Raw genomic sequence first — 12332 nt, 5'->3', positions numbered from 1 at the left:
CAAAATGGGTAACAGCAGGGCAATCTAATGAAGGAAGACCAGTAAGTGGCCAATCAGATTGGATAAAAAAAAAACTGAACCAACTCTAGCACCAAAGATAAAAGCAACCATTATTTTGGGCATTGGTCAATCTGTCAGTTGCTGTTAAGATCCCATCCAGTCCATACCTGTTGAATGATTTTGGGACTCCGTTATCAAGAAGTGGTAACATAGAAAAGAGAGAAATTACAAAATCCCTCAAATAAATCGGCTTTAGCATGCTCGTACATCTACATTACACAAATTATCTTGAAAGAAATTGTTATCAACTGCTTCATTTTTTATTTCCTATTGCTTTACTTTGGAATTTTAATTGTTGTCGACTCGTATATATTATGTGTTTTTGAGGCTGATGACACAACCATTTATGGCAACACATCACAGGCCGTAAATGACAGTTCTCTCTGATTCTCTCTCCTTTTATCTTGAGCGCGTGGTACAATGGGGAAGAGGTGGCTGGTTACTTTTAATACATCTAAAACCAAGCTTCTATCTTTACATCATCAAGCGCTCTGATCCCCATCTGGCATCAATGGATGGCTCTCGTCTTGGGGAGGCTCCATTTCTTCAGTTTTGCAAGCTTCTGGGATTGACCTTTACTCCTGATCTGAAATGGAACATATACATCAAATCTGTTGCCAAGGTCGCTGGAAAAATGGTGAGATCCTTCTACCGCTCCAGAAGATATCTCACTGCTGATGCAATTCTCTATCTATATAAAAGCCAAGTACATCCAAGGATGGAGTACTGCTGCCATATCTGGGCAGGAGCTGCTAAAAACAGCCTATCCTGCCTTGATAGAGTACAAAATAGACTTCATAGCCTAGTGGGAAATGTCCTTTTCTCTTCCCTGCAACCTCTCTCCCACAGAAGAGACGTTGCGAGCCTGTCGTTGTTTTATCATTACTTCCATGGCAAGTGCTCATCTGAGCTCCAATCTCTGGCCTCCCCCCCCCCCCGCAAATCTTTCACGAAAAACACCCGTCTAGCTGAAACCACTTAGAGTAATTTTCCCCACTCTAAATCAAAACATAGATTCCATGAACAAAGCTTCTTTCATGCCTGTGGAACTCTCTTCCGTTTGCCTGTTTCCCACCTGACTACAACTTGGATGTCTTCAAGTCCAACATAAACAAGTTCCTGATGAACCGCCCCCTTAAATAAGACACTTTATCAGATCTCCATTATTAGCAATTACTGCGATATTATCCCATTGATTACTGTATACGCAATAACCTTTACCCCTGAGTGGCCTCCGGGCCTTGATAAGTGGTGACTTCCTTGTAAAAAAAATAAATAAAAAAGATAAAAGAGAAAAAAAATAAAGGGAGGATCATGTTAACGTTTTTTTAACCAAACGTGTCGTCTTTACTTTTCTCTAGTTAGGTATAGTCATGTGAACTCTGTTTAAATACACCGATAATTGATGTAACCCCTCCAAAGCTTACAGGCAGCATTTCTAAGTTAAAATATGTTATTAAAATTTTGACAGCAAGGCTGGTCGAAATGTTGTCTAGCACATGCTCCTGTCGATGACCCTCTCGACAAACGGATTATTTCTGATTTCCTGGAATATTTAGAAATAGAACTCCAAAGGAGGATGTAACGCCACCATTCGCTTATGTATGGAGTCTTGTTGCCACATTTGGGCTGGTGCATCTGCTACTAGTTTCTCTCTCTTAGACAGGGTTCAAAAGAGTTTCAACCTAATAGGTCCTGCACTATCAGCTAGTTTTCAACTGCTGTTCCATCGATGAAATGTTCCATCCCTCTGCCTGTTTTACAAGTATTTTAATGGTAGGTGCTCCGACGAATTACAAGCCCTTGTACCCCCTCGACATAAATACTTCCGACAAACCCGACAAGCAGCAAAATCCCACCCCTACACAGTAGAAATCCCTAGATATAAGAAAGCTTTCTACTCTAATAGTTTTTTCCCTAGGACTGCTAGACTTTGGAATTCCCTTTCATGTTCCTGTTTCTCTGACTGTACTGACATGCAGAAATTAAAGTGTAATATAAACTGCTCAACTCACCACATAGTACCCCTACAAATTATGTCCCAGATAGTAGCCACCACATCAAAGTGGCACTGTGCCTTGTTTGAGGTTCAAATGCAAAAAAAAAAAGAGAAATATTTCAGTAGAATTTTAATTAAAAATAAAAATTAGTTTTGTATTTTGCCAATCTGCCATCAGTGGAAATTTTGTAAAACAGGGAGAAATAACCAATGTTATATGTTGCTAACTGAGATTTTCAAAACCTGCTACATCAAAAAAAATATCTCCAGAAAATTTTTAACGTGTTGCGAAAAAAAAATACTGAATCAAAAAAAATACTGAATCAAAAAAAAATCTCCAAAAAAGAAAACGCTATATTTTAACTTCCTACCCTACATAAAAAAAATAGTACAAATGTACAAAATATTCTGTGTAAATATTCTCTATATATTTTTGTGATTATATTGAAGCTGTTGACTCCCCAAATGGCTGTCAAATTTTATCAACCAGTTTTATCTGATTTTTGCAGCACTATATATTTAGTTTTGCAAGAATCAAATCATAAAATCAGTGTTTATCAAAAAATAAAAATGTTACAAAATAAACATAATAATCTAAATATTGAATAGTACTGAAGAAATTCTTTGCAAATATCAGCAAAATTAATATCTGTAAAATAGAAATTAAAAAAGAAATCTGCAAACATACAGACAACAAATTTATACGTGGATTAATTGATAGATTTTAGAACTGTTCTGAGAGAGGGAAGGGTAAATTTGGCACCAATAAAAATTGGGCACAAGTAAATGAGAAAAAATAGCACGATGGAAATATATTAAATGATTCCTCACTTCTTGGTCATAACTTTTTGGGAAAGTTAACTCCTCTTTTATTGCTGTCTAACCCTAAGTCCGACTGTCAGTCATAAAACCATACAAAACACCTTAAAAAGTAAAACACAGAATTTATCTCCTATAGCAAAAAAATGGTGAAGTCTTGAGACAAAGGCCTAGAAATGGGGAGTATTGATTTATTAAATTATGCAACACTTTTCATGCCTACCACCATTCACAATCAAGTTTATTTTTTGTCTGTTCTGAATATTTTTGTTGTGTTGTTATATCTCATAAGGGGGAACGTTGTGTGATCGTCTAGTTGTTCTTTCTATTAAATGATATGTTCATATGCCGTTGTGTGCGTGTGTGGTCATGTATAATCGGACATACCTTCATGCGTGTTGGATGTTGGTCTATCTGGATTCATCTTGTGTCTTGGAGGGAGACTGGTACCCGTTGGACGAAGATTCAATCACTCCAAAACGATGAATTGGTTTTATAGTTTATTCACCTCCAGATGTCTTGCAGAAGGATGGAAGTGAATCTCTGGCTTGCGTGGTTTCTCTTGGTCTCATTTCTACACACGTCAGCATTCCCCTCCCCCCAGTGAAGGGGAGGAGACGACTGTTAAGCCGTCCGTCGCCTTCCAAGTCCAAGCGCAATCTCCTCAATTCAGCCAACCTGATCACATGACTCACACGCAATCCAATCAGCTGACTCTCACTTCCGGTCAACGTGTCTACAATATAATTTACTCATCTCCCTCCCTCTCTCTCTCTCTTGATCCATTCTCTAACATTTTAAAACTGAAAAACTTATGATTTAAATATTTGCCAATTTTACAATACTTTATTTTTGGCTTATTTTTCTTATTTTTTTAATTTTCGAAAAAAAATTAACATCAAAGTGTAACAATGTTGCCCGGGTAATACCAAGTTAACCTTGCTTACGGGCTTGGGGTTGGATGTTGATGGTTATGGTGATGGTGGTGATGGAAGGAGAGAGCATTGAGAAAGGCTGTTGTTATATTGACTTGATGCACGCATGCAATTGATTGAATTGATACGGGAGAAACTGTTTTGTTTCACCACACATTGTGTTGACATCTTAGAATCCCGACACCAGAGAATCTATTAAAAACACAACTCCAGGGGAAATTACCTGGGTTAGACAAACAATTGGTGGGGAGATTAATGTGGCCAAAAGTTTATTTTAAATGGTTTTCCTATGAACAAAGCAAGATGGCTAGCACCATTATTTATGGATGAGAATCCAAATTCACCCTTCTCAAGATAACAATATTTGTTTATTTTATTTTTATTTTTTCTTATACAAAATGGCATTTGAGAAAAAGTAAACCTAGTTATACAAATAAAGCAAGTGGAGGGGGAGACTCTCCAATGTAAATCATCGGGATTAAACTGAAAAATGGAAGGGTATAGCTGATAAGACAATTTCTTCAGAAAAATGAGTTGGAAAGAAAAAGGAAAAAGAGAATTAAAGAGAAATATGGTTTAAGATAGAGAAAGAAAAGAGTAATCTCTAAACGAGAAAGGAGGAAATGCTAATCTCAAAGAGATGGTGGTTAGGATTAAAGTTCATTAAAAAAAAAACAACCCCATTATGTTTTGGAAATGGAGAGGACTTGCTTGCTGACATCAGAGAGTACATATTATTTGGGGCTTCTACCTCCTCAGAAGAACTAAGTTGAAAAACTAAGAAGCTGTCTGAACGAACCTAAGTTGAAAACATCCTGCATCATGAAGCCATTAAGAACCCAAAGAATTAACTTTCCTTTGCACGAACTGTATCCTGAATATCTTTTGAATAATTATTCTTGTTTATATAAAAAAAAAAAAAATTATCTCTTAGTTATTAAATTGCTTTGATTTGAAAAGCCAGTTCATTACAGCACTGACAACCAACCTAGACTGCACTGGGAAAAGCGATATCTAAGTGACACCAGAGCATCTATGAAAAAAAACACGACAAACCAACAAACAGGCACTAGAATGCTAATGGTATTGCCACATGGACTTGGGGTCATGCATGTTTTGTGTACCCTAAGCATCAAAGCAGTATTTTCCAGCGACCAGTGAGAGTCTGGTCACCCTTGAAGGGTTCACTATGAGACAAAGATAAGTGTAGCAACCAGGACTTAGGGTTAGTGCACATTTTCTTGCCCATATATACAATGAAAACCCACCAGAGATGTATTATATATTTGGTCCTGTGAACCAGGATTGTGACAAATACACCCCGAAAAGGTATATCACAAAAGTATAGAATCCGTCTGATACTATACTTTATCTTTTCTGTTCTCGGTCAGTGAAAGAAAACTCCTTTTAGATTAAAGATTTTTGAGGGGGAGCAAGATTTTCACCACATTAAAAACAAGGGAAATTCTTAGATCCTTATTTAAAACTATAGACTAGAATGCCCCTTCCCCCAAAAAACATATCTTGAGAAATCTATTTTATAACAATTTTTTAATGATTAACAGAAAAAAACTGGTCTAAGAAACAAATAACAAATAATTGTTACTAAAGGCAATAAAAGCTACTTTTCTACCTTCCTGGATGAGTTTGTTTTTAAGTATTTTTAAGCGCTTTTATTTATTTTTGAAATCTTAAATTGTAGGTGTGTGGATATCAAACTCTCCAGATTTTCCAGAAAAAAAGAACGCTTAATTAAAATTTTACTCACTGGATTCTAAACAAAATCTCCAAATCTGGCAAGAAAACCATTAAATTGGCAACACTGTAGATAAGTCCGTCTGTGATTTAACTTAGTAATAATAAACAGCAAAATACAAAAACTGATTTTTATTTTTAATTAAAATTCTTTTCAATAATTTTTCCTAATTTTTGGTGATGATACATAAGTATATGAAAGAGTTTTTACTTGAGATGCAATTTTCATCTGTTCACTGAACTAATCCTTTTTGAACATGTTATCAGATTAAGGAAAACTTCTTTTTTGTTTTAATTTCAGCTATGTATGAACAATCTTCTCTCCAGCGCCATTCCAGTCATGGCTCATCTGACACTCCAAATGATAGTCCAAGTAAATCTTCAATTGGAAGAGGGTCGCCCCAGTTGGGTAGCAGCCCACAGACAAAACCAAAAAGACCCGAGTCTGGTCCGAAACAAGTAGGCAAAAGTCAATTCTTTGATAACCTTGACTGGCAAAAAAATGGCCGTGCATCGCCCAGTGGTCAATCAAGACCCCCAGAAGAATCATCCGAAAGTCTTCTTGAAGACACAGATACAGCTGAAGATGATTTTTCCACATTGTCAAATACACGGGTCAACATTTCACGCGGGCCAAGCCCCACACCCTTCCAACACCAAGGATCACCTCAGCATAAACCCACCCAACCCACAGATAAAGAGAATAGTCAAGCCGGTTTCGCGGCTACATTTACCGCCCCTCCAGCTCCAGAGCAAACAGCTGATTTGCTAAATATAGGTGGACGATCACCAAACAATGACAGTAGCGGTCAAAAGATAGCTGGACAAATGAATCTTTTGGACATAAATGATTCGGCACCAGTCAGTAATTTTGATCTCTTGATGGGTGGGTCAGACTGGAAGGGTGATCAGACGTCCGTTTCATCACAAGGATCTCACCTGGGTGATACTTTTGATCCCTTCCAGCAAGCCACAACACCTACTTATCCTCAGCCTCAGGTGTCACCTCAGAAGAAACCAGAAATCAAAGAGCCACAAATGAATTTTGGTAATTTTGATCCATTCCAGTCATCTTCGAATACGCAGAATGAATTTTTTAATCTAATGGATGGTAGAAAAAGCCCTGCCCAGCCACAACCTTCCCCAACTGCTGGGATTGATTTGATGGGCTCTTGGGATAATACTGGCTCCAACTCCAATTTAAGTAGCTCCAACCTAAGTGGCTCTACTAGCAACCTTTTCCCAGGTAGTTTACCTAAAAAGAATCCAAGCTTTCCATCAGGACTTAATCTACCAAATATTTCTGCTCCTGGGGGTCTTGGCGGACAAAATCTGGGATCCATGAATATGAGCAGCACTGGCCTTCCAAGAACGGCTTCGGCAGCATCGGCCATGAATATTTTGGGTGAGGGACCAAAACCAGCAAAAAGTGCTCAAAATCTAAAATCTCCAGATCCATTTGCTGACTTGGGTAAATTTTTTTCTTTTTTTCTCCTTAAAATAAAATAATTTTTTTTTCTCTTTCCTGTTTGCAAGAATGTAAACAAAATATTTCAACCATAACTGCTAAATAAAAACGCAGTTTAAGCACGTCATTATTTTATGAGTCATGGAGTGCATACAAATTAAAACCCGTCAAAGCCAACAATAGTAATCTGTACATTTCAAAAAGAACCTTTTACAGAAGTAGCTTGTTCACATTCTGTCAACCATGACCAGGTAGAAGTTTTTAGTAATTTTGTAATTGTATTCTTAGCAGCAAGAACCCATGGTGCAACGGATGAAAATGCTAAGTATGTTAGTTTTAAGTGACAATCTTGTGGAGGTTGAAGGTTCAATCCTCAGTACAGACAATACTAAGAATACAACTGCAACTTAATACTTCTATCTAGTCATGGATGATGGAACAAGAACAAGTGACCGCTATAAATCAATGAAAGGATTCTGTTTGAAATTCTGTACAAATTCGAGAATCTAACAAAGATTCACAAATTCAACCAGACTCACCTAAAGAAATTCAAAGCATAAGAATAACATCCAAAATGAAAACAGTAGTTTGAAAAATCAAATAAAAATTTATTTAAAGGAAAAAACCCAAATTATTTATTCTTATTTAAAGAAAAAAAATTCCAATTATTTATTCTTAAAGACAAAATCGAAATTATTAATTCTTATTTAAAGAAAAAAAATCGAAATTATTAATTCTTATTTAAAGAAAAAAAATCCAAATTATTAATTCTTATTTAAAGAAAAAAATCCAAATTATAAAATCGTATTTACAAAATCAGAAACATAATATTTTATTAAATATATAATTAACTTTAATATTGATTGATAATCGTTTTTTACAAGTAATAATATTTTATAATTAAAATAGAAAATGAATTGTATTTATTAAAAATATTTTGTGACTAAAATATTGTTTTGCTTAAATTACATTCATTTTAATTTAAATTCAAATTTTAAAAAAGGTTTATATTTGTTTGGTTTGTCTGTCAAAACTGATTTTTACATATTTAAAAAAAAAAATGCAGATTCCTGTTATTAAAATGGTAAGTTTTGGTTGAATATTGCAGGTAATTTATCTTCAATGAAATCTCCTGGTAGCACAGCAAGTCTGGGGACACCATCTCCAGCTGCACCAACATGGCAGCAGCCACAGCCCAGTCCCCAACAACCTAAGGATCCGTTTGCTGGATTGTTCCCAGGTAAGATTTCCAGTTAGGTTGCAATCATTTATTGAATGTTTGTCAATTTGCTAATGCAACAATCTCATAAATAGTTGCTGTGTGAAAATAACTGTTTATGCAGAAGTTATTTTAGATAATGTGATGCAGTTAATTATTTTAGATAATGTGATGCAGTTATTATTTTAGATAATGTGATGCAGTTATTATTTTAGATTATGTGATGCAGTTATTATTTTAGATTATATGATGCAGTTATTATTTTAGATTATGTGATGCAGTTATTATTTTAGATTATGTGATGCAGTTATTATTTTAGATTATGTGATGCAGTTATTATTTTAGATTATGTGATGCAGTTAATTATTTTAGATTATGTGATGCAGTTAATTATTTTAGATTATGTGATGCAATTAATTATTTTAGATTATGTGATGCAGTTATTATTTTAGATTATGTGATGCAGTTATTATTTTAGATTATGTGATGCAGTTATTATTTTAGATTATGTGATGCAGTTATTATTTTAGATTATGTGATGCAGTTATTATTTTAGATTATGTGATGCAGTTATTATTTTAGATTATGTGATGCAGTTATTATTTTAGATTATGTGATGCAGTTATTATTTTAGATTATGTGATGCAGTTATTATTTTAGATTATGTGATGCAGTTATTATTTTAGATTATGTGATGCAGTTATTATTTTAAATTATGTGATGCAGTTATTTTTTTTTAGATTACGTTATTTTTTTAGATTACGTTATGCAGTTATATTTTTAGATTACGTTATTTTTTTTAGATTACATTATTTTTTTAGATAATGTCATGCAGTTATTTTTTTTTTAGATTACGTTATGCAGTTATTTTTTTAGATTACATTATTTTTTTAGATCATGTCATGCAGTTATTTTTTTAGATTATGTCATGCAGTTATTTTTTTAGATTATGTCATGCAGTTATTTTTTTAGATTATGTCATGCAGTTATTTTTTTAGATCATGTCATGCAGTTATTTTTTTAGATTATGTCATGCAGTTGTTTTTTTAGATTATGTCATGCAGTTGTTTTTTTAGATCATGTCATGCAGTTATTTTTTTAGATCATGTCATGCAGTTATTTTTTTAGATTATGTCATGCAGTTATTTTTTTAGATTATGTCATGCAGTTATTTTTTTAGATCATGTCATGCAGTTATTTTTTTAGATCATGTCATGCAGTTATTTTTTTTAGATCATGTCATGCAGTTATTTTTTTTAGATTATATGATGCAGTTATTTTTTTTAGATTATGTCATGCAGTTATTTTTTAGATTACGTCATGCAGTTATTTTTTAGATTACGTCATGCAGTTATTTTTTTAGATTACGTCATGCAGTTATTTTTTTAGATTACATTATTTTTTTAGATCATGTCATGCAGTTATTTTTTTAGATCATGTCATGCGGTTATTTTTTATAGATCATGTCATGCAGTTATTTTTTTAGATCATGTCATGCAGTTATTTTTTTTAGATTATATGAGGCAGTTATTTTTTTAGATTGTCATGTAGTTATTTTTTAGATCATGTCATGCAGTTATTTTTTTTAGATCATGTCATGCAGTTATTTTTTTTTAGATCATGTCATGCAGTTATTTTTTTTAGATCATATCATGCAGTTGTTTTTTTAGATTATGTCATGCAGTTATTTTTTTAGATTATGTCATGCAGTTGTTTTTTTAGATTATGTCATGCAGTTGTTTTTTTAGATTATGTCATGCAGTTGTTTTTTTAGATCATGTCATGCAGTTATTTTTTTAGATTATGTCATGCAGTTATTTTTTTAGATTATGTCATGCAGTTATTTTTTTAGATTATGTCATGCAGTTATTTTTTTAGATTATGTCATGCAGTTATTTTTTTTAGATCATGTCATGCAGTTATTTTTATTAGATTATATGATGCAGTTATTTTTTTAGATTATGTCATGCAGTTATTTTTTAGATTACGTCATGCAGTTATTTTTTAGATTACGTCATGCAGTTATTTTTTAGATTACGTCATGCAGTTATTTTTTTAGATTACGTCATGCAGTTATTTTTTTAGATTACATTATTTTTTTAGATCATGTCATGCAGTTATTTTTTTAGATCATGTCATGCAGTTATTTTTTTAGATCATGTCATGCGGTTATTTTTTTAGATCATGTCATGCGGTTATTTTTTTTAGATCATGTCATGCAGTTATTTTTTTAGATCATGTCATGCAGTTATTTTTTTTAGATTATATGATGCAGTTATTTTTTTAGATTGTCATGTAGTTATTTTTTAGATCATGTCATGCAGTTATTTTTTTTAGATCATGTCATGCAGTTATTTTTTTTTAGATCATGTCATGCAGTTATTTTTTTTAGATCATATCATGCAGTTATTTTTTTAGATTATGTCATGCAGTTATTTTTTTAGATTATGTCATGCAGTTATTTTTTTAGATTATGTCATGCAGTTTTTTTTTTAGATTATGTCATGCAGTTATTTTTTTAGATTATGTCATGCAGTTATTTTTTTAGATCATGTCATGCAGTTATTTTTTTAGATCATGTCATGCAGTTATTTTTTTAGATCATGTCATGCAGTTATTTTTTTAGATCATGTCATGCAGTTGTTTTTTTAGATCATGTCATGCAGTTATTTTTTTAGATTATGTCATGCAGTTATTTTTTTAGATTATGTCATGCAGTTATTTTTTTAGATCATGTCATGCAGTTATTTTTTTTAGATCATGTCATGCAGTTATTTTTTTTAGATTATATGATGCAGTTTTTTTTTTAGATTATGTCATGCAGTTATTTTTTAGATTACGTCATGCAGTTATTTTTTAGATTACGTCATGCAGTTATTTTTTTAGATTACGTCATGCAGTTATTTTTTTAGATTACGTCATGCAGTTATTTTTTTAGATTACGTCATGCAGTTATTTTTTTAGATTACATTATTTTTTTAGATCATGTCATGCAGTTATTTTTTTAGATCATGTCATGCGGTTATTTTTTTTAGATCATGTCATGCAGTTATTTTTTTAGATCATGTCATGCAGTTATTTTTTTTAGATTATATGATGCAGTTATTTTTTTAGATTGTCATGTGATTATTTTTTAGATCATGTCATGCAGTTATTTTTTTTAGATCATGTCATGCAGTTATTTTTTTTTAGATCATGTCATGCAGTTATTTTTTTTAGATCATATCATGCAGTTATTTTTTTAGATTATGTCATGCAGTTATTTTTTTTAGATTATATCATGCAGTTATTTTTTTTAGATTATGTCATGCAGTTATTTTTTTTAGATTATGTCATGCAGTTATTTTTTTTAGATTATGTCATGCAGTTATTTTTTTAGATTATGTGATGCAGTTATTTTTTTTAGATTATGTGATGCAGTTATTTTTTTTAGATTATGTGATGCAGTTATTATTTTAGATTATGTGATGCAGTTATTATTTTAGATTATGTGATGCAGTTATTATTTTAGATTATGTGATGCAGTTATTATTTTTGATTATGTGATGCAGTTATTATTTTAGATTATGTGATGCAGTTATTATTTTAGATTATGTGATGCAGTTATTATTTTAGATTATGTGATGCAGTTATTTTTTTTAGATTATGTGATGCAGTTATTTTTTTAGATTACATTATTTTTTAGATTACGTTATGCAGTTATTTTTTTAGATTACATTATTTTTTAGATAATGTCATGCAGTTATTTTTTTTTTTAGATTACGTTATGCAGTTATTTTTTTAGATTACATTATTTTTTTAGATAATGTCATGCAGTTATTTTTTTTTTAGATTACGTTATGCAGTTATTTTTTTAGATTACATTATTTTTTTAGATCATGTCATGCAGTTATTTTTTTTTTAGATTACGTTATGCAGTTATTTTTTTAGATTACATTATTTTTTTAGATCATGTCATGCAGTTATTTTTTTAGATTACGTTATTTTTTAGATTACGTTATGCAGTTATTTTTTTAGATTACATTATTTTTTTAGATAATGTCATGCAGTTATTTTTTTTTAGATTACGTTATGCAG

The 12332-nt window shown here is 31.9% G+C and overlaps 1 protein-coding gene across 4 annotated transcripts in view; it reads left to right on the top strand.

Moving 5' to 3' along the window:
- LOC145288846 (cyclin-G-associated kinase-like) overlaps window positions 1-12332 on the top strand; it is a 295142-nt gene that overhangs the window by 271387 nt on the left and 11423 nt on the right. For all 4 annotated transcript variants that reach the window (XM_080136362.1, XM_080136364.1, XM_080136361.1 and 1 more), the window contains 2 exons: window positions 5870-7039; window positions 8145-8276. In XM_080136362.1, coding sequence (XP_079992488.1) covers window positions 5870-7039; window positions 8145-8276 — 1302 coding nt within the window. The remainder of the gene's footprint in view (window positions 1-5869; window positions 7040-8144; window positions 8277-12332) is intronic.

This window comes from Euprymna scolopes, chromosome 2 (genome assembly GCF_053919585.1).
Source record: "Euprymna scolopes isolate OS-2025 chromosome 2, ASM5391958v1, whole genome shotgun sequence".
Classification (NCBI taxonomy): Eukaryota; Metazoa; Mollusca; class Cephalopoda; order Sepiida; family Sepiolidae; genus Euprymna; species Euprymna scolopes.
The sequence above is the reverse complement of the archived record's forward strand: the minus strand, read 5'-3'. Positions and strand labels throughout refer to the sequence as shown.